General features: G+C 38.6%; 1 protein-coding gene across 1 annotated transcript in view; it reads left to right on the forward strand.

Annotated features, from left to right (window-relative positions):
* Window positions 1-22,402, forward strand: part of LOC140227827 (acyl-CoA dehydrogenase family member 10-like) — a 73,073-nt gene that overhangs the window by 47,618 nt on the left and 3,053 nt on the right. Inside the window, exons 7-14 of the mRNA XM_072308220.1 lie at window positions 5,767-5,917; window positions 9,547-9,689; window positions 11,270-11,443; window positions 16,913-17,131; window positions 17,725-17,891; window positions 18,847-18,987; window positions 19,810-19,947; window positions 20,549-20,887. Of these exons, the coding sequence (XP_072164321.1) occupies window positions 5,767-5,917; window positions 9,547-9,689; window positions 11,270-11,443; window positions 16,913-17,131; window positions 17,725-17,891; window positions 18,847-18,987; window positions 19,810-19,947; window positions 20,549-20,887 (1,472 nt within the window). The remainder of the gene's footprint in view (window positions 1-5,766; window positions 5,918-9,546; window positions 9,690-11,269; window positions 11,444-16,912; window positions 17,132-17,724; window positions 17,892-18,846; window positions 18,988-19,809; window positions 19,948-20,548; window positions 20,888-22,402) is intronic.

The following is a 22,402-nucleotide window of genomic DNA, read 5'->3' on the forward strand; positions in this document are numbered from 1 at the left end:
ACAAAAACCTCCCCCCCCCCCCCCCCCACACACACACACACACACATTTTTATGATCTTGTTTTGGTTATTTGAAAGTTTGATTTTTTTTTACATTTTTTTTTTTTTGGGGGGGGGGGAGTTCTGTCTTTGGTGAAGTAACTTATCCAACGGAAAGCTTTTCATGTTTAAGAATGAATGTTGTTCACCTTTGGAAGATTCATAGATATATAGAAACTTGGGTGTTAGTGTATCAAGAGACAATTTGCCTGATGAAAAATGATGTCTTGAATGTCAGGCTGTGGTAAATCCATTTTTGCATCTGAATCAAATCTTTCATGCATTAGATCAAGTCAGAAATGGATATGTGTCGTTATTATTAAATCAGAACATGAGGTCTACCTACTATGTGTACATCTGTGTTAATGCCTGTCAGATCTTGAATGAGGAGCTCCATGTAGCTGCCCTAGAATACCTGGTGTGCACATTTCCATACTTCTCCTTTTTTTAAATCGAAATCTGACATTCAGCTGTGTGCAAACCAACATGATTATCAAAGGGGACCTCCGGATGATATTCAGACTTTTACATTTAAACAACTATGAATTAGTTATCCTGAGTACAGAATTTCAGAATTTATAGTGATTGGGATGAGGAATAATGAATGTTTTCAAAATTTATAACAAATCGCAATGAATAAGGATGATGACATGGCAGAGTCACCATAAGAATGCATGAGTTGGGGCTCAAGGAAGGCGAACAAAAGAAGAAGGCATGCATAGATTATACACAGGTGAACTTGTTAAGCAAGCGGTATTGTAATGGAATTACTCTGCTACATTTCTGAAATACTGAGTATGTGAGGCTCCTATGGCGTCAACACTGTTCAGTTTAATTTGTTTAAGATTTTCAGATTATTGGTTTCTCTGCTCAAGGACTACAATAAATTCCACAAATCTATACATGGAGTTGTCGATTTATGTACTGTAAAACATGATATATTCGTGGCATGACTTTTTCGCGAATTGGAGCTGACGCCCTTTTTTTGCGGCATGAAATTTTCGCGACCTGCAACTGGCATTCAATGCATGAAGTGTAGACAAGAACTTTCGCGTGCATTTTAATTTCGTGAATCTTTGCGCTCACAAAATTCGCGAAATTAAAATGCACGGGAACATTCTTCGTTTTACAGTACCTCATACCAGTACGTGATGTAAAATTGTGAAAATCGTCTGGAATACCCCTTTAAAGGGTGTGTACAGTTCTGGTCAAGGTGAGGATTTAGCTTTTAACGTTTTGCAAGATATTCAGAAACCACTCTTTGAGATGTCAGAGAGCATGTAATTCTTAGGGGTATCAGAAGTTTATTTGATGAAAATCGGTTTTGAAATGGCTGAGATATCCAAAAACAAGGTGAAACAAAGAGATCCTAATAAAAGGCGTGGCCTGTAGTCTTTTATTATTATCACTTTTTTTGATATCTCAACCATTTGAAAACCAATATCATCAATTAAACGTTGAATCCTTCTTAAAATTACATGTCCTTTCATATTTCATAAGGGGTTCCTCATTATCTCTCTTAGGAATGTTCAAAACATGAATCCCCACCTCAACCAGTACTGTACAGCCCCTTTAAAGGATCGCCATCTGCATATGATTAGAGATTGAAAAGTGGTGATCCCCTTTGATGGATGCCTTCTTCAAAAGCAGCCAAACTTCGCCCACAGGCCGGTGCCAGAGAGATTATTAAGAGCCATATGTGAACCGAAAGACTGCCGCTGAGAAAGCACTGACAACAAAAAAGACCAAAAAAAAGAAGAAAAGATTTGCAAAGGAGTTGTTTTTTATTGTACAAGTATTAAAGGACTTATCCTTTTAGGTGTAAAGATTTTAAACAAGCACTTGCTTTCCACCTTGTAGATTATCCCTGGCTTGCTATTAAGTATGTTTGTCAGTACTGTCTGCATATTATCTGTTTCATTTTTTTTTTCTGTTCATGTGTTATTACTCCCCTGTAAATTTAACAATTCAATTTCTGTCATTTAGTGTAATCATTTATGTCCTGTTTGCCAGAATTAATATGGAAAGGAAGTTTCATTACAATTCACATTCATGTTGAAAATTTGGTGAAAAGTTTGGCAGCGAAGTCACCAAGGTCAAAATCTTGGCAAGGCAGTCTTAGAAGAATTATAATTCTTTTATTAAGAGGTCAGTGTTGTGCTTTGATATATTTTTGGTCACAAGGATATTACATGATTCATGTTCTGAGACCTTCGGAGAAGCTCATACTGTTCATTTGTTAATGAGCCCAACACACATTTCAACAGGCTGGAGCAAAATTATTCTGTGGAACTCTTGGTACACCCTCCATACATGTACGTGTGTATCTCCATTAGTGTACAAACATATCTATTGGTGAGACTACAGCTGTAATGATTGCATGATGTTGGCACACGTTCCTTTTATACCACATAAAGCCATTTTCCATTCCCCTTTCCATTCAACTTTGTGTCAAGCAATACCTTTCCCAAACAAAAAATTGTTTCAGTCATGTATTGGTACAATGTACTTCAATACCAGAAATGACTTCATCCACATACTATTTTTGCATTGTGCAATCCAGTAGTGCAAGGATTTTTCGACTCATTTGGACTCCAGATTCATGGAAATTATTGTCGACTGTCAATCAAACAATTTGTGATGATTTATGGCTTCAAAGCAGCAAAATCATTCAGAATTGTCTTTACTTCCCCAAATGTAGATCGTATGACATCAACATTGCATAGATATATTGCAAGGGCTACTGTGTACTTCAAAACATATAGATGTACAAATCCTCAGCTTGCTGTAAACATATCGCATTTGGTCCGACAGTGTGGAAAACCACATTGTGACTCAGTGCTTGGTTTATCTTGTTCATTTTGAGCACTATCAAAGGTTTGTATCACCACATTGATAGCAAGCTGCAAATTGGCCCCTTCGAGTGCACTAGACAGGTGTGCACTTGAAATAGGTATGAGCTCACCAATGTCCCTTTCAATTTTCAATTTCCAATTTCCAATTTAACAAAGACAGCATCACAGGTGTGATGAGACCATTTAACAGTGATGTTTGTTATTCCCAAGGTTCATTATTCCAAATAAACAGATTCCATACACCTAGGTGTTCATTAGGCCAAAAATGAAATGGTTTTTGTTAATTGAATATTTGTGGTATTATTCTCACTGAAGGTTCGTTGACAGAGTATGAAAATGAAATTTAAGATTCCTTATTCCATAGATTTGTTGATCTAAGGAAATAAAGTTTCCATATTCCAAAGGTTTGCCTAATCCAAAAATTGAAGAGGTTAATGGTTATTCAAAAGGTTCGATTGTCAGAAAATGAAAAAATTTCAGACTTGTGAACCTTATTTTGTTTTCATATCAATGAAGCGTCAAAATTATGAACCTGTTCTCATTTTCAGAGTAAAGAAGCTTCAGAATAACGAACTGTCAGTACCGCCACCTTTTTAAGTGCCATTGAGATTGTACATAAACAAGTTGCCGCTGGTGAAGTCGGAGTTATTCTTCTTTTTTGTAAGTCCTCAGCTACATACAAATTGAATTACGACGTAATGTTGGGTGGAATGATTGGCAAGTCCGCATTCAGAGCTGAACATGAATCAAGCTTCTTTCTTCTTTTTTTTGTCGTGGTGTGCATTTAAATTGACCGTTATTAATTGCTCTGATGTTCATGCTCGTTGTTGATGAATGACGTCAACATTTTGTTACAGTAATGATTAGTACTGCACTTGGACTGAGAGAGTCATGTGCACTGATTTGATTACTATTGCTCATACAATGTATGTACATACTGTATGTTATGTATGCTTTCTTGGATACTCCACATGTTCCACATGCTCTGACAAGATATTTTGTACTTTGTGTTTTTTGAAACTGTAATGTAGACAATTACTGTACTGTGGAATCAGTAAGATTTTGTTGTTGTTGTTCTAACACTGTTTATAGGAAAAAACAAAAATAATGATGATAATAATTGCTGGTAGTGAACAATTATGTTTGCCCCAGAAATTAACAGCTCGAATCATCGGTCTGTCTTCGCATGTTACGTTTCAAATCGCATGGAATGGCATTCACAGGCCTGGGAGTAACCACATGGCTCACAGAGCGTCGTGAATATCACATGACAAAATATTCCCCCATTCACAGTGAAATGTCTTGAAGGCCACTGTCACTCGATGGCTTTTTATGTTGTGGCCTAGGCTGGCAGGGTGCGTGAAGCTCACATGGCTTGAAGCTGAGAATCACTTCTGGCGTCTATGTAGACTTTGGCTACATTTTACATAGCTAACTTGAGGGAGAGAATCACGTTTGAAAACACGTTTGGAATGGTGTCTGCGAACGTGGTATGAAACGCGATTCTTGGGATGCCGCATTTATCTAACCATCATACAATCGCGATTCGAATGTTGTCAACTGCGCAGCTGCTTTGCGCCGTTCAACCCGGGAAGTAAAGGTCAACTGCGTACCACCAAACATGCCTCATCAGTCACACACAAATAATGGGCTGAGAACACAACCGGAAACAGCTGGGATCTGACCTTCACGTTTAAACGCGTTTCGAAACAACATTACGTTTTTATCTACTTGCAGAAAGGCGATCGTGGTCTCGAACACATTTCAAATTGCCCTTTGAATGGCATTTCAAATTGGCGTTTCTTAATACGTTTGAAAACATGGTCTCTTTTATCTTACCCCCGAAATGCATGAAATGCATGAAGGATCATGATTCATCTTCGGAATTTTTTTTTTTTTTTTTTTAAAAGATAAGCTCACCCTAGAATGGGCAAGGTTTGGCGGAGCACCCCTGGTTTGGTTTGGCACATTTGTCATGTAATCACATTTATAGCCAAAGCAGATGGACAGGAAAGTAAATGAGAAGAAGAGATCTCAGAAATGATGGACAACTTCTCTGTCAGTGGATCACTCTTTTCCATCCCTTTATTTACTTTTTAATGTCCTTCTTTATGAAGTATGCATCGTTTCTCTTATGCTATGCAAATCATTCATACAGATATTTTGTACTAATGTAAAACCAGAAATGTTGGTATGGACTTATATGTCACAAATTTTGCGAGAGTCCAGATTCACAAAATTAGAGTGCAGGCGAAAGTTCTTGTCTACACTATATGCATTGAATGCCAGTGGCAATTCGCAATAATTTCATGCCAAGAAAAAGGTTGACAGCTCCAATTAGCAAAAAATTTCATGCCATGAAAATATTTTGCTTCACAGTATACGTAATTTATAAACTGTCCATATTAAACTTCTTTATTATATACTTTGTATTATGTATTGCCTTGTGTTCAATAGAAAAAGTACATGTTTTGAATGTAATCTGAATTAACTGAATAGTTACTGTAGAGTGTACTAGATTATTTCCTTTTAATAGAGATGTGTAATGAATGAGACTTCAGTTATGATAAAGAGTGTTCAACGGGTGTGCTTACAGCCACGTTCTCTGATTTCCAAATTCCGCTGTATTCTTTTATCAACCCTTTGATTGACTTTGTCAAGGAAATGAATGAAAATCAAATGGGATTTCTTATCTGTTTGTTTGTAACTCAATTTTTCAAGTGATTATTATTTTAATCCTAGGTAATTGATTGTCTCACTCACGAAAATAGTCATGGGTCTATTTCCGAAACAATCAAAGATTGAAATTATTCAAAGTCACCTTTGAAATGAAACAATGTGCTAATACTACCTCACAAATCTGTGGTGTGCAGGGAACTACGTGGCGAGGCAGGTGAAGACGTGGTCCAAGCAGTACCTCGCCAGCAAGACGCACGAGATTGAGTCCATGAACAAGCTGATGGAGTGGCTGCCGCGGCACACCCCCGAGAGGGACGAGACAACGGTAGTTCATGGAGATTTCAGGTAAGCCACCTGTGCCCCATCTTAGAGAAAAAATCCTCTTTAGCGAGGATGATTTGTTCCTAAATCTTTCTTATCAGATCACAATCATCACGCATTCCAGTGTTTTTCTTCTCATTACCCGGGCGAGACCAGTATGAAAAATAAATGCCCACCCCCTGTTGGGGAGCATTGATTTTTTTTTTTTTGGTCTGCGCTAAATCGGATGAGGTAGTGATGTGGTGCTTCTGCCGTTGATCCTAGAGCATTGACGATGGAGTGAAAGTATGCGGCTGACGCCAGTGTGGCCGTAGGTGGGATCAGTGGACTTTCCAAAAGCAAACAAACTCTTCAGCTAATAGTTACAGCGGCATTTCAAAAGAGTGCTGGATTTGGCATAAATGTCAGGGGGGATCTACTTTCATATCTTATTAATTTGCTTTTCAATTTTGTGTATTCCCACTTGAATCCCTCTGAACAAAACAAAACAAAAGATATTATACATGCCTATCTGTTTTTAAACAAAAGAACGGACATGTAGCACGCAAGTGGCGATGTTGTGAAGAAGTTCAAAATGGGCTCATCTAAAAAATAAGCCAAGACGATTTGTTTGATCTCATAAAAGCTACCATTAGGTAGCTGATCAGTCTAATGTGATGGTAAAGAAAAAGGGAGAATAAGATATATCAAGTACAGAAAGTGTTTAAGATTTCTTTACATACTACATCTATTTTTTTTCTTCTTTTTAAACAAGAAATTTAAATTGTCATTATCCTTGCACTCTGTGCAATGGAAGTCTTTAGGCAATTTCACATGAACCCGATTGTAAAGAAATATCTTAGCCCAAGAGATCAAAGTGAGAGCCAGTGCAATATGAGATGAAAGCTTTGAGAGAATTACTTCTGCTGCTAACGTCGACAGCGCAAATCCCTTGTTTAATACTACTTTCAAAAAGTATTAAGAAAAGTTATTATGAAATGTGATCACAGTCACCGTGAGCTGCTAAAATGTCAATTCATGCGGTAATGCATGGTAATTTTGACACGTTCACAGGGGCATGCGGGGTAAGGTGAGGATAATGTGATGTTCAGTGTGGTACTAATTCTTGTCATTGTGGATGTTGGTAGATGAGAATAGTATTGAACACTATGAATCTTCTTTCAAGTTTTGCAGAATTTTATCCATATTCCAGTCATATAAGATGCATACATGTATTCATTTCATGAGTAGCGTATATCTATTTTTGACATTCTCAGAGATTATATTGATTTGTTTATAAGGAGTTCCTCAGCATTCTTTAATTGCACATTAACAAAATGAAGAACAATTATTGTTATCTAACCAGAAATATTCTTGGCATGAAATTTTCATGAGTTGGAGCAAACGGCCTTTTTTCGTGGCATGAAATTTTTGTGAATTGCCACTGGCATTCAATGCATATAATGTAGACAAAACTTTCTCATGCATTTTCATTTTGCAAATCTTAACGCTCGTGAAATCGCAACATTGAAATGCACTAGAAAATTTCTGGTTTTACCGTATGGCTCTCCACTCATAAATGACATTTGTATTGTGAGTCTTTTTGAGCAATATACGAGGATGCAAATGTTTAGTTCTCGTCTGTTAGTTATTTCTGTTAGTTATTTACTCAAGAAAAAGAAAATGAAAGTACTTTGCCTTGAAAAAAATTCTTTAATAGAACAATCTCACTACAGATAAATGTATGTTGACTAAAAATAGTATTTTTAGTCACAGTTCTCAAGAAATTCTATCCCATTACATTTCCATTGTAAACATTGCTGTCATCTGTACCACAGCCTGTTTTATTTTTCATATCATGTGCTATTTGAGAATATTTGATACATTGTCACTTTCTTTTCATCATAGTGCTTGAATGGACTATGTAGCGTGGTTCTTGTAAATTCAATACATGTATATGTAATTTATTAAAACAGTCTTCTGTTGCCTAATATTTTGTATCTTTCATTTCCAATTACAAGAGATTATTTGTGAATATATTTATCATATCCTAGGTGTCTGACAGGTTATCTCTAGCTCTACCTGTTTTAATTCTGCATTTCTGCTGCTGAATATCGTTTTTCAGTTTGTTTTAAAATGTTTCCTCAAATTGGACAATTCATATTGTTTTGTGTAAAAGTGACTAGGTAATGAATAACTTTCAGTTTTTTCCATAAATAACTGATCTTGTGGTCATTTGTGATGTAATTACACTTAGAGGGATGTTGTAGTATTGGCTGAGGTGATGATTCAGCTTTTAATGTTTTGCAAGATACTTTATAGAAACCACTACATGAAATGTTAAGAGCTTACAATTCTAAGGGGAATTGAAAGTTTATTTGATGAAAATCAGTTTTGAAAGGACTGAGATAATCCAAAAACAAGGTGAAAGAAAGAGATCCTAATAAAAGTCGTGGCCTGTCACATATTGTTAGGATTGCTGTTTGGGGGTATCTCGGCCATTTGCAGGCCAATTTTCATCAAATAAACTTATGAATTCCTCTAAGAATTACATGTTCTTTCATATTTCATTTGAGAGGTTTCTAATTGTGTCATAAACACACACACACAAAGTTGGAAACCTGCAGCCCCATCTAAACCAAAACTGTTCCATCCCTTCTAAAGTAACATTTGTTGCAAGTTCTCATGAGTGTTGTTATCATGGTTTGCATCAACATTGATTTTTACGTGTTGATTTTACAAGAGAGGGAACTAATTTAGATTAATTGGTAGTCCACTTCAGAGAATAACTGGATTTTGGTTTGATATGGACAAAATTTTGAGTAATAGGGGAAGATATTATATTACTTGTATTGATTAGAGGAAAAACCTGAAATGGAGAATTACTCCCACTTGTTTTGATAACATTTTTATAGCACAGTATGTTGGATTTTGTAAAAATTGATGATCTGTTGACTGTCACAATGATGCTTTAGAGGACAGTAGCATATCAGAGTAAATGATGATGTTTATGTTGGTAAGATAACAATTAAATGGCAATGGCTTGCTAACAACTCTGATGATATTGATGAGAAGGGGAAGTGTATGTAATAGAAAGGTACATAATAAAACTACAGGTAGTGTATGATAACATCATTATTACTCTATAGGAATACTGTGGTATTGTGAATGAAATGCTTAGCTCTCAAATAGGGAACCCGTGGTTCAAGTCCTTCCTGATAAATGTGTTCATGGGCAGAATGTCAGTAATATCCATAATATTGATCTTGACCCAGGGGTACAAAGGAAGCCTGGTAATTACTGGGGTAAAAATAATGGCAGAACCTCCAGGGATGGACAGTGATTAAACTGAAGTGGGCTACCTTTAGACTGCACACTAACTACTGGTCCGAACCTTGAATTTACCGGCCCTATATTTCTTTTAAATGGCCCTGACAATGTTAATTTTATTATTTTACTGGTTATGTCGGACCTGTAAGTTTAGCAATTTCTGACAAGTGACTGGTCCAACTGTGGTTTTTACCAGTCTGGGACTGTCAGATCGCTGCCAGTGTTCAGCGTTGTATATGAACATTAAAAGCATAATTACTATGATAATACAGAGGTGGTAATCATTGCCCCAGTGATGATCAGCAACAGAACTATCACAGTCCCATGTTTATATCTTGACCCAGGCTGGACAACCTGATATTCCACCCTGAGAAGCCAGAAGTATTAGCCGTCCTGGACTGGGAGCTTTCCACGCTTGGTGATCCCATTTCAGACCTAGCCTACTGCTGCCTGCCATACTTCCTACCAGACTCTCCCCTGATAAAAGGTGCACAGTCTCCTTCTTTTTTTTTTTCTTCGTTTTTTTTTTTTTTTTTTTTGCCAAATCTTTCACGTGTGCCAGTATTATGTACACTCTCTATGCCTGTTCACTATGCTCTCTTACCATATGTTAGTGTATATGATAGCTATGTACCCTGCCTGGTTCCATTGCATTTGCTCCTGTGACAATTGCTCCCATGAAATATCTGCATGCTATTCACCCAAACATAAATTCTACCCACAAACATTTACAATCCTAACCCTAATCAAGGGGGGGGGGCGAAATCCGCCCCCCCTCGACGTTTCGCGCTATAATTCTGTAACGCGAGAAGGCCTCATCGCGAGGCTTCTTGACTTTCTTTGTTCAAGTCTCGCGCAACTTTTGAGACCAAATTTGCAACGTCCGCGCATACTTTTGCGAAGCCACGCCCATTTTTGTAATGGAATGTCGCTCCAAAACGGGCACAATTTTGTGATTTTGTGTACATTTCCTATGGAAAACAGTGCTCTGTCATGAAAGGCATAAAAACCTTATTATTTTTACAATTAATCACTTTCATTGATTAATTTTGTGCTAATTATGGTAGAAAAGTGGTCAGTGACAATTTCCAATGAAAAAACAAAGAAAAAACAAAAGTTGAAAAACAAAGAAATACATAAGAAATTCTGAAAACAATAAAATACATAAGAATTGAAATGAGTTTTGGAAGTTTTTGTGATGTACAATTGTTGAATATGCTAAAACAGATTTACAGATCAAAAATTAGACTCTCAATGCTTTTAATTAAGCTAAAATATCACCTTGAGCTTAATTTGCATAATTAATTAATTAAAATTAGAAATTGATTGTTTCAAAAAATCTTATAACACAATCTTGTAGATTATGACGCGGGTCTCACGCATGCAAAATTTCATCGCGATCGCACCACCGATGGCCGAGATCTCAGGGGGGGGGGGCGGAATCCGCCCCCCCCCCGGTCTGAGCATAGCCAAAAAAGCCCGGCCCCTTTAGGGTTAAACTAAACCTAAAATCCCATCACAACGCTAACCCTAACCCGAAATCCTTATAGAAAATGAGACTGGAGCAATTGTCGCAGGAACAAATGTCATGTCACCATCCTGCGCAACCTGTCACAGTGTTGCTCCTCCAAAGAGACACATACCCAATATGAGATACAATGTACAGGTGTAGCCTCTGCAAATTAAAGCCATAGACTCATGGGGAAATTTTACCGCAGAAATCACCTCCTTGTCATTAAATTGGCAACATTGAAATTGGTCTGCTACAAATCCTCTACTGTAGAAAGTTTAGACGGAACTGGTGAAGGTCGATTAAGTCTGCACAAAACAACCCCCCCCCCCCCCATAAACTAGAATAATTGCTAGTTTGAATCAGAAGCAATGTTCTTCTTGAGATCATCATTCAAAAATTCAGTAAAGTGATGACTAGTTATACTGTTCATTGTGTGATTCGGACGTGGAAGTAAACAAATATGTATATATGTATGACCAAACTATGGCCGGAATGAACATTTTGCTTGCTTATTTCTGTTTCATTTGTTGTTGTTGTTGTTGTTGTTATGTTAGGTTTTCGAGGCGTAGATATTTCCAGCTTGGGTATACCATCCATGGATGATGTGACGACAGCATACTGCACAAAAAGGGACCTCCCACCCATAGACAACCTCGAGTTCTACATGGCCTTTAGCTACTTCCGCATCGCTGCCATTCTCCAAGGGGTTTACAAGCGTTCCACACAAGGTGAGACTGTGTGAAAACTCATAGCCCATGCCAAAATAAAAAGTAAAAATGACTTCTGATGTTGCAGCGCTTTAACGTATGCATCAAATGAACCAGCAACGCATCCAGAACAATGGGATGCCAGGGTTGTTTTATGGTGAAGTTGTTATTGTTGTGTGTGTGTGTGTGTGTGTGTGTGTTCCACCTGCTTGCACTACTCGCACGTGTCGTTGACCTTCTCAATGTTTTCCTGTTTGTGACCCGCCCACATTGTCCCGCACCACGTGCTGTGCAACATTTCTTTGCAGGCCAACACCTCTGATGTGTCATGGTATTGACCGTGCCATTCCACGTGTTTGGCCATGTGGCTCTTCTGGTACCAGCGATGGTTGTTGTTATTCATGATGTTCTTTTTTTTTTCTTTTTATCTCTCTTTAATTGTTTCTGTTTTTCTTATTCCTGCTTGCTATTCCACATGTTTGGCCACGTGACTCCTCAGGTAGCAATGATGGTTGTGATATAGTATTCTCGATGCTCTTTTTTTCTCTCTTTTTGTCTCTATTTGTTTATGTTTTTCTCATTCCTGTGCTTAGCCTGAAAGTACAATAACTGTCAAAGTGGGCAACATAAAGGCCCGAATTCACGAAGGTGGTACAAATAAAACCATGGTTTAAACCATGGGCAAAAACCATGGAGCGCCAAGTGTTGCATGGAATATTTCGTTACGAAATCAGTCATTTTGTCGATTAGATTATTATTTTGTAACGAAATGACAACATTTTGTAACTAAATGAACATTTCGTCCACAAAATGATATTTCCGTTCACGAAACAGTCATTTTGTCGACGAAATTACCATCTTCGCAACGAAATATTCCGTGCGACACTTGGCGTTCCATGGTTTTTGTCCATGGTTTAAACCATGGTTTCATTTGTACCACCTTCATGAATTCGGGCCTAAGGGTATTACAAATCACTTGGGAACTAGGCGTGGCATTTCATTCATTCGCTTGGTAGTAGTAAGTTGACTAAGTAGTAGGGGAATAAATGTACACTGTGTTGTATAATATGTATGTATGTACTGTACTGAATATGCACAAGCTGTTATTTTCGTGAGGGTTTAATTTTCGCGAATTTCACGCCTCAGCTGTAGAAAGTGATGCCATTTATGCCTTTCAACATTCCTACATGTACATGTAAGTATTCATATACATGTACACTGTATGCAGAATTTGTGTGACTGTAAGAAGGAATGAAGTTACATCTTATATTGTGGGGGCGCTGTGGCATAGTGGATAAGACTCCCGACTCCCGAACGGAGGACCGTGAGTTCGAATCCCGCCCAGTGCTTACATCCTTGGACAAGGTGTTTTTACCCACAATGTCCCTCTCGACCCAGGTGTATAAATGGGTACCTGGCAACGCTAGGGTAATAATAATAGCAGGGCCCTCTGGTAGAGCAGTGGCAACACTGAAGAGGCTACCCTGGGTAAATAAGACCTTATTATTATTATTATTATTATTATTATCTTATATTTGATGTGGGTCTATATGTGATTAAAAAAACACACACAACACAACAAGACACACTTTTACACGAATACAAAGCAGAAAAACGCAAAACAGAAAAATTAGTTACAGTTCGACCTCGATTATCCGGCCATGGCGGGACCGGCGCTCATCCGGATAATCGAATTGGCCGGATATGGGAGACACAATGTTATTAAATGTATATAGCTGCCTTTTCCAAGCTGCCGTCCCAGTGCACTGGCAGCTAGGCAGGTAGCGTACCCCGCAACGGTGGTGTAATCTATGCTAGCCTGCGCAAAATTGTAGTCCCTTCTTCACAAAAATAAAGTATATCTTTATGTGAAAATCATACATGTTTTACCTCATTAGATATTGAGAAACCTATCATGCACATCTCATGAAATTAGTGAAATAGATCCATGAAAGTCACTGTTTTTTCTCAGTTTTTGGATGAAAAAAAAAAAAGTCCTTCACTGTGTGAACGCGTCTGGATAATAGAGATTTCCGGATAAAAGGAGGCTGGGTAATCGAGGTCGAACTGTAGTTTGAGACACATATTCCATACAGTGGCTGGTTCTGTGGTAATTTTTCAACAGGTTTAATTTGATAAAAGCAAGAGATTATCTAGCAGAGGGGTGAAGGTCAAGGTGTGAATTTTCTTCAATTTGTCTCCCTCTACAGATGAAATTTGTAACATCTTACAAATTTTGTTTTTCGGAGGAGACAAATTAAAGAAAATCACACCTCAGGTTATTAATACTTACTATTATTGCTGTTCTTGACTTCTAGCACTAATACAAGCTGTATATCAAATTAAAAAATAAATGCTGTCATGGCTCAGCTACATTGTATGATGGCATTTGGTCAATGACATAGGCTTAACCTGCTTATTCCAAATCTTCTAATAACTTCAAGAAAATATAATCTTTTGGTCCATGAAACTCAAGAGAGAGAATGTGTAATTTAGTAAGTTTTCACAAGATTTACTTCATGCTCTTGATTCTTACTCAGCCATTCACTGTTCTTGTTGTTCTTTTCAAACATACCTCTGTTGATATTAAACATAACTTCTTTCCCTCCCTTGAAGAAATCATATTTTTGTATCAAGAACAAGATGATATGGAAAGAATGTTGGAATATAGAAAAAAAAGAGAAGTTAAAGACTAACCCAAGACTGCATCTTCGTGTGAAGTTCTTTCATTGTCCGTCAACACCTGCCTGCTGAATTCAATCTATGAAAAGACTGTTGTGGAGCGTGAAGCTAGATGAGTGGGTATATAACGGCAGGTGTGTCTGTTTTCCCCCATCCGTCACTTGTTTAGCAGTTTCTCGTCACGTAATCACATCACACCTCTTTTGGTTTTTACATCTTCGTCCGGCGCGGTACTTCTGTCGCCTCAGATTTTGTTGGCATCGACTGAATATCGATTCTTCTTCGTTCTCTCCGTTCTTTCCGTTTCTTTGTTTGTCGGCGAAGATGTTGTGACAGCCAGGACGCTTCCTATAGTGACACATGAAACTTCCCAACTACATTTTGATAATTTTTTTTTTCTTCACCTCCATAAAATTCACTTTTCATGACTTGCATCTATAGGTGTGAGCCAATAAAGATATAGATAAACATGCACACAGACAGACAGACAAAGAGACACATGCACATAGACAGACAGATGAACAAACAGACACACACACACTCACACAAACAACATTCACACTATCGAGAGAAAGTAAGTGTATTAGCCACAGTCATCACAAGCTGTCATTGACTTTCTCATGCTCAGTAGCTCAACACATTGGGCCGGATGCATAAACGCTAGCAATTGCTTGTGCTAGCCTTTTACTCGAATCCGTATGCATAAAAACAAGCAATTGCCTGTGAGCAGAAGCTTTTGCTAACAAGCACAAGCAATTGCTTGCTGCCCGCAAGCAATTGCTTAGAGACCAAGCATTTGCTTAAAAACGTATGCATAAAACATACCTTTTGCTAGTTCTTGCTAGCAATTGCTTACGATTTTACAAGCTCTGTAAAATGAGCTTGAGCTTTTGCGTATCTGGGACGTTCCCTTTTAAGTACCATTTTCATATTCATGGAAGAAAGACCACACTTGTGAAGGAGTGGTATAAATCTACAAGAAATTACTCATAAGTAGAGTAGGAAATTTTTCATTTCAACAACAGGAATGTCCAGTGGTCAGCACGCAAAATGTGATGAAAAACAGGTAGGGTGTCTGACTTCGGTGGAGAGCAAGACGCCTCTCCACGTGCGATCTGGCAGATCCGGGCTACTGTAAGCAGTGATGGGAATCAGCTAGTGATATGTGGTGTGTGTGTGTGTAGTTGTGTGTGTGCGTCTGTGTGTGCACGTTTGAGTGTCATTTCATAGCTCTTCTGCTATGTCAGGAAATGTTTCTGCACACATGCCCTTTCAAATACATGCTGCCACACTCGCCTTTGTTCTTGTGTTGGCACAGGCGTGACGTCCCTTTTGTTGAAAACGTAAGCAATTGCTTGTGCGGGACAAGCAAAAGGTATAAGCACTAGCAAAAGGTTATACATATGGATTTGAGCAATTGCTTGAGCTAGACCTTTTGCTAGACGAGCTTGTGCTTTTGCTTGAAGCAATTGCTTACAAGCAATTGCTTGTTTTATGCATTCGGCCCATTGTGGATGAAGAAACATGAAAATGAAATGTTTTGCTACGGGGTACATTCTGAAAAAAAAAAAAAAAAATTATTGACTTCGAATTAAATGATACCCAAAACAGCAATTCAGTTTGGTATTACTGTACAACATAGCAGACATAGTTCATAAATGTAACATTTCTGCACTTGGAAATAGAAGTTTGAGTTGTTGATAAAGGTAACATTTGAGACACACATTTCATCTTTCATTGTAACTGATGGAATTACCCACCTTCTTCCCCCTCCCCCCCCCCCAAAAAAAAAAAAGAAAAACAGAATTATGTTATATCTAATATAAAAACCCATCCCAAATCAATTCTGCCTAGTTACCCTTCCTAACAATATACCTTTACAACTATGCAAAATATCAAACCCCTCCACATTCATATCTCCCCTCCCCCTTTAAATCCAGCCCAATACGTGCACACAGACAGACAGACATGTGCACACACACACACACACACACACACACACACACACACACATCTTGTTGACCTGTTCATCATCAATAGCTCAAAACGCTTTTAGACAAAAAAAAAAAAAAATAATGATAATGATAATGATTCCCCATTCATCGTGGAAGCTGCTTACCGGTATTTGACACCTCTTCTACCTTGGAGGTGTTGGGTCAAATGGGTGCCATCACATGTCACAACATGTGCTCTTCCCACTTTTTGTTTTCCCTTTGCAAACCTTTTGAAAAAATATAAATTCTTATTTTTTTCCCTTTTTGTAGTTGTCATGGAGTTTTGATTGCATAAGGTGTGTACTTATTAAGGAGTTTGGTGGTTTTGTGAATGTCAATTACAAGTGTATACATAGTTTGCAAAAGTACTCCAGGAAATATTCTAAGGGGAAAAAAAATGGTCTATTTCACACTAAAAATGAACTTGTGTATACAAATGAAATATTGGCAGATGTAAGTATGTGACAGTCTTGATTAAAGGCTGTTGTGAAATGTTACTGAATCAAACGACTTACATAGGTTTCGATGAATGAAATATACATGTACGCTATATGAGTATTACTTCTTGTCTTGGCAATTTGTACTATTTGCCCACATCTTTGGAGTTTCATATATACATTATCCTCAGCAAGTTTAATTCTCCTTTCATCCTTCTAATCCCAACTTCTGTGAAGATATGTGTGTCTTCAGGAACAAGTTAAAATTACATTTTTTTTTTCTCTAAGTATACTACTGATGCCCAAAGTGTGGAGTGACTCTTAAAAGTCAAATGGAAACCCTGACCACTGTGAATGTCCATCATTGGCATATCCAGGTCAAGCCAGTTCAGCCAAGGCCAAGGCAGTGGGGGCCCTAGCAGAGAGCATTGCTGACCTCGGCTGGTCCTTTGCCACGCCCACCTCCACGCCCAGTGGACAGGTGCCCCGCCCTGCCGGACAGCCCCCGTCCAGGGGCTTTTCCACCCTGTCACGCCCAAGCTGCATCACACACACTCCTGTCAGACAGTATTCTCAGGGGAGTTCCACCCAGACAGGTAAAGAGGTTGTGAACTTTGACCTTTCACATTTGATGTCAGATATATATGACTATATTACAGAAGAAGATGAAGGAAATATCACATTGTGTAGCCAGAACATTAATAGTCGGAATTAAGAGGCTGGCTTCTATCACACTGCATGCTGTTCTACCAAGAAAGTTTGCTTATGACATGCTGATTGGCAGAACAGATAACAGATAATAGGAAACACGAAAGTAATGATAATAAAAGATGACGATGATGCTGATGCTGATGATAATGATTATGATAATGATGATAGCAATAAAAATATAATTTTGAATATATACACGTGTATGCAGGGTGGCATTGATTATGACGAACATGATGATATTATAGACTTTAACATCTAGTGCAAATGAAAAAAATGTTGCTTTCATCAAGAAATATGTTGTCGAGTAGTCAGTGCCATGATAATCAACCTATTGATTGTGGGTATCTTCGCCAAGACAAGACAGATGATAAATTTTGTACAAGTCTATTGTTTGGATGGTTTGCAAAAGTTATGGACCACCAATTGACACATGCAAATTCATCATCAGGGGTTAAAGTCTAATTGTATCTGCCACCAGGACTCCTAGCCTGCACCCCCTCCGCCCTCCCTGAGAGGGTGCAAGAGCTCCACGCCCAGCTGATGCAGTTCCTGGACACGCACATCCTCCCTGCGGAGAAAGAAATGGAGGAATTCTACCTCAACAGCAGCACGTGGGAGGCACACCCACTGATGGAAGAGCTGAAGGTGATTTTAATGCAATCATGTGGGATCCGTCATCCATATCATTTTTGAGAGAAAGCTTTGCGTGATTTGAGTCCTGTCGTACCCAAAGTCATGACAACCAAATGCAATTTACCAATGGAAGTTAGTGATGGCCGTGATTCTGAGAGGTTTGAAGTTTGTGTGTTCCTTATGCAACCCTAAAAATTAGATTCTTTTCATAAGCTGGTATATCATAGACATAGGCGATTCATACCTTTCCTAAGAATAATAAAACTGGAAACTTCATGATTATAGGGGGAGAATAGATACAAAAACTTCCAGTGAAGGAGGAGAGCATCTTCTCAAGTGATATGGGGTTAGTTTTCCATTTCTGTTTTAAAAACACTGAGTTGCATTACATCAAGATTTTATACATGATGTTGGAGACAGTATTATTCGACCATACCAATTTTTTTTTTTATGTTTGCGAAAGGGATATTATACAAATGTACAACCCTCAAATGATGTGTATTTTAAAAGCAATATTTCTTGATGTACACTATTTTTAGTAAGTTCTTTCTAAAACAAAAAGAATATATACATGTAGCAATGAGTCTACATCAGCCACAGAACATTGAGAACAACAACAAAGTATTGACCAATAATGACATTTTGGGATAATTGCAATTTGTGCAGCATTAATGTCTACATTATTCATTTGGGTGTTTTCTTCAGTCAGATGAGAGCAGTATCATCATGATCATATGAATAGTTGATTTTTCACGCTGTTATACAATAAGTCAGGAGCCAGATGATACACTTTCACTGTCATCATCACTGCTATTGTTAAGTGGAGTATCATTCTTATCATTGTAGTCAGTTTATAGTCAGTATAATCACCACAATGTTTGCCCTTTTCATCCTTAGCCTCATTATTTTGATTTAATTTTTTGCCTCAGCTACTGTTGTTTGTGTTGTTATTTTTTGGTCCATGCAGGCCAAGGCTAAGGCCCAAGGCCTGTGGAACCTCTTCCTGCCCATAGAGTCAGACCCAGAGGTCAAGTACGGAGCTGGTCTGACCAATGTGGAGTACGCCCACCTCTGTGAGGTCATGGGTCGTAGTTTGTATGCACCAGAGGTACAGTGTACGTAGTTTAAAACCAGATATTTTCGCATGCATGAACTTTCGTGAATTTTGGTCACAGTGTATATGCACCAGAGGTACAGACTGTAAAACCAGAAATTTCGCATGCATGACACTTTCGTGTTTTGGGGTTGCAGTGTGTATGCACAAGAGGTACGTGCTATAAAACCAGACATTTTCGCATGCATGAAACTTTCATGAATTTTGGTCACTGTGTATATGCACCAGAGGTACATATTGTAAAACCAGAAATTTTCATGAATTTTGGTCACAGTGTATATGCACCAGAAGTACAGACTGTAAAACCAGACATTTTCGCATGCGTGAAACTTTCGTGAATTTTGGTCACAGTGTACAATATATGCACCAGAGGTACATACTGCAAAACCAGAAATTTTTGCCCACATGAAACTTTCGCAAAGTTTTCGAGGAGCCAAGATTAGCAAAAGTGAAATGCACATGAAAGCCTCTGTCTGCACAATGCATTGAGTGCCAGTGAAAGATGACTTGCACCGCTGCTGCAGGGGCCGCAGAACTTTTTTTTTTTCAGTGTGAATGTGGGATGGGGGGGGGGGGTGTTGCGGGGCCGGGAGGTCGAGGTCAAGACCCCCTTTCTTATTTGAATAGCTTGTGTGCGTTATAAGTATGAAACAAACTACACAACCAAAGTAGCAAATTTGCTTTGCTTACCTTTGCTATATAATACAATGTTACAGCTGTGTTTGCATTTGAGATGGTCCTTGGGCAAGCATCTATGATGGGGTGTATATCCATCCAACACGGAATGATCCAAGTGTTTTATTGTCATTCCTCCAGATCTTCAACTGCAGCGCCCCCGACACAGGAAACATGGAGGTCCTGGTGCGGTACGCGACGGAGGAGCAGAAGAAGCAGTGGCTGGAGCCACTTCTAGCAGGCGAGATCCGCTCCTGCTTTGGCATGACGGAACCTGCCGTAAGTACCCCCTCGTTTAACCCCATCCCATCCCATTAAAGGGTAGCAGCTGGCCCTTTGGCAGGTCTGTCTGACTTTGATTTTCTTCCAACGTTGTCTGCAGATGGCATATTTTGTAATTAGACATAGTGTGTTGAGCTGTTGCTTAAAAGTAGTCATTGATTTTAAGTGATGAACTTTTGGGAAATGGTCATGTTTTAGGATGTCTCTATCTGCTGTTTTTACTAGGGTGAAGGTGACGTAAGTTCTAGTTTTTGCCATGCCTGGTCATCTTGAAAGTTAGAAATATGCTGACAGAAGTCCAGACATTTTAAAAAGTCATTTAATTCAAAGTTTTAATGACTCTCTGTGTGATTTAAGGTATAGCTGTGAAACTGATCTTTATGTGAACTCTAATGTGATACATTTATATGTAGTATGAACATTCCAAGGAGCTTCCATATGTAATTATCTGACCCTGACCTATTAATGGGATTTGTTGAAATCAATAGAAAGTGAAACAACTGTTTTGTGTGAATAGTATGTTATTCAATTTAGTAATTGTAATCAAAAGGCAATGGAATGAAGCTCTCTTTCTCAAGACATGGCTTCTCTCGCTCAGGTTGCCTCATCTGACGCCACCAACATCTGCGCCGACATCCAGACGCAGGGGGACGAGCTGGTCCTGAACGGGCAAAAGTGGTGGACCTCGGGCGCCATGAACCCCCGCTGCAAGGTCTGCATCTTCATGGGCAAGTCGGACACCGGCGCCCCGCGGCACCGCCAGCAGTCCATGGTGCTGGTGCCCATGGATGCGCCGGGTGTCACCATTGCGCGCCCGCTGTCGGTGTACGGCTTCTATGACAGGCCCGAGGGCCACGCGGAGGTGGTCTTCGACAACGTCAGGGTGCCGGCGGGGAACATGATCCTGGGAGCAGGGCGCGGTTTTGAAATTGCACAGGTGTGTAGGAGGCAAAAACTGTGGTGTCATCTTCATTATCTGTAGTCTCACATGCATCCAAGCATGTCAAAAAATTAGATGTTAGCATTCTCGTCTTTGCCAAGGATTAGTTTGAACATTTACGTCCAAGTTGAATTGAGAAAATTGCATGTGCCTTGTAGAGTCTCTGTATTTATAACAGTCTCATTATTGTTATCCTGATGGAATCCCATTTTCTTTGCTCACTTTTCCACTAATAATTTATATTCTTTCTGGTCAGTTTATTCTGTCTTTATTTGTTACAAACTCAAAAAGCTGCATCACTTCGGTGATCCCTCGCATTTATCCCCAAGTTGAATTATCCTTCGGGTTTATGCCAGGTTCAAGTGTGTGTTTGTGTGTCACACACAAACACACTGATATAGCTTCTGACCACCCGAGCATTGAGAGTTAAGGGTTTCTGGGACGAACACTGTACTAGGGCTTTCTATAGCTCAGTCGGTAGAGCACCGGTCTAGCAATCCGGAGGTCTCGGGTTCGAATCCCGATGGAATCCCATTTTCTTTGCTCACTTTTCCACTAATAATTTATATTCTTTCTGGTCAGTTTATTCTGTCTTTATTTATTGTTATTATTATAGATAAAAGAACAATGATCTGATAGGAAATACATAAGTGTGTTCTGTTGTTAACGCAGTCTCATGGGGTAATGTACTTGTAGCTCAACATATTGAAGTCACGATTACTGCACCAAAATAAAGGTTATCATGATAAACTTACTTTTACCAGGTTTTTTCATTTATATTCTTTATCAATTTCTGAAGAACATATTGTGGAGTCAAGAGATTTTATCATGCTGCATGGTAATATCTATGATAATAGTTTGCTGTGGCACTGTTGTTTCTGTAGAGTAATGTTGGAGATCCTGCCTTCTCAGTGAGTTGTGTTGATCAAATGAAGATGATATCAAATGAAATCGTGAAGCAGAAATTTACATTGTAAAGATTTGTATCGAAATTGTCTATACTTAAAAAAAAAAGAAGGTTCCTTCGTAGGCTGTGGGACAAACACACACCCATGTGTATGATGCAGCAGATCTGAAACCTTGTACACTATTTCCCAAAAAAAATTTTAATCAGATTTCTGCACTGAAAACTTTCAATATGATTAAACCGTCAGAATGCTATTTCAGGGTCTAAAAATATAACATCTTACCAATATATTTCAGAAAACCCCATTTAGTTTGGTTAAGTGGTCAAAGAGAAATATGGATCATTGTAAAGCATGTCATGGGTCTGTTTCATCCAAGTTAAATACTTGGATGCTCTGGGAGATGCATATCAATGTGTAAATACAATGGACAGAACTCGGAAGGAAGGGATTCCTGACATGCTCTACAAAGATTGTCATTTCTCTTTGACTACTGAAGCAAATTGGATGGGATTTTCTGTAAGGTATTGATGATTAGTTATAGTTTCATATCTTGAAATTGTACTTGGATTAATTCACTGTTTTTAAAGTTACCCTTGCAGAGGGT

Source organism: Diadema setosum, chromosome 4, assembly GCF_964275005.1.
Source record: "Diadema setosum chromosome 4, eeDiaSeto1, whole genome shotgun sequence".
NCBI lineage: Eukaryota > Metazoa > Echinodermata > Echinoidea > Diadematoida > Diadematidae > Diadema > Diadema setosum.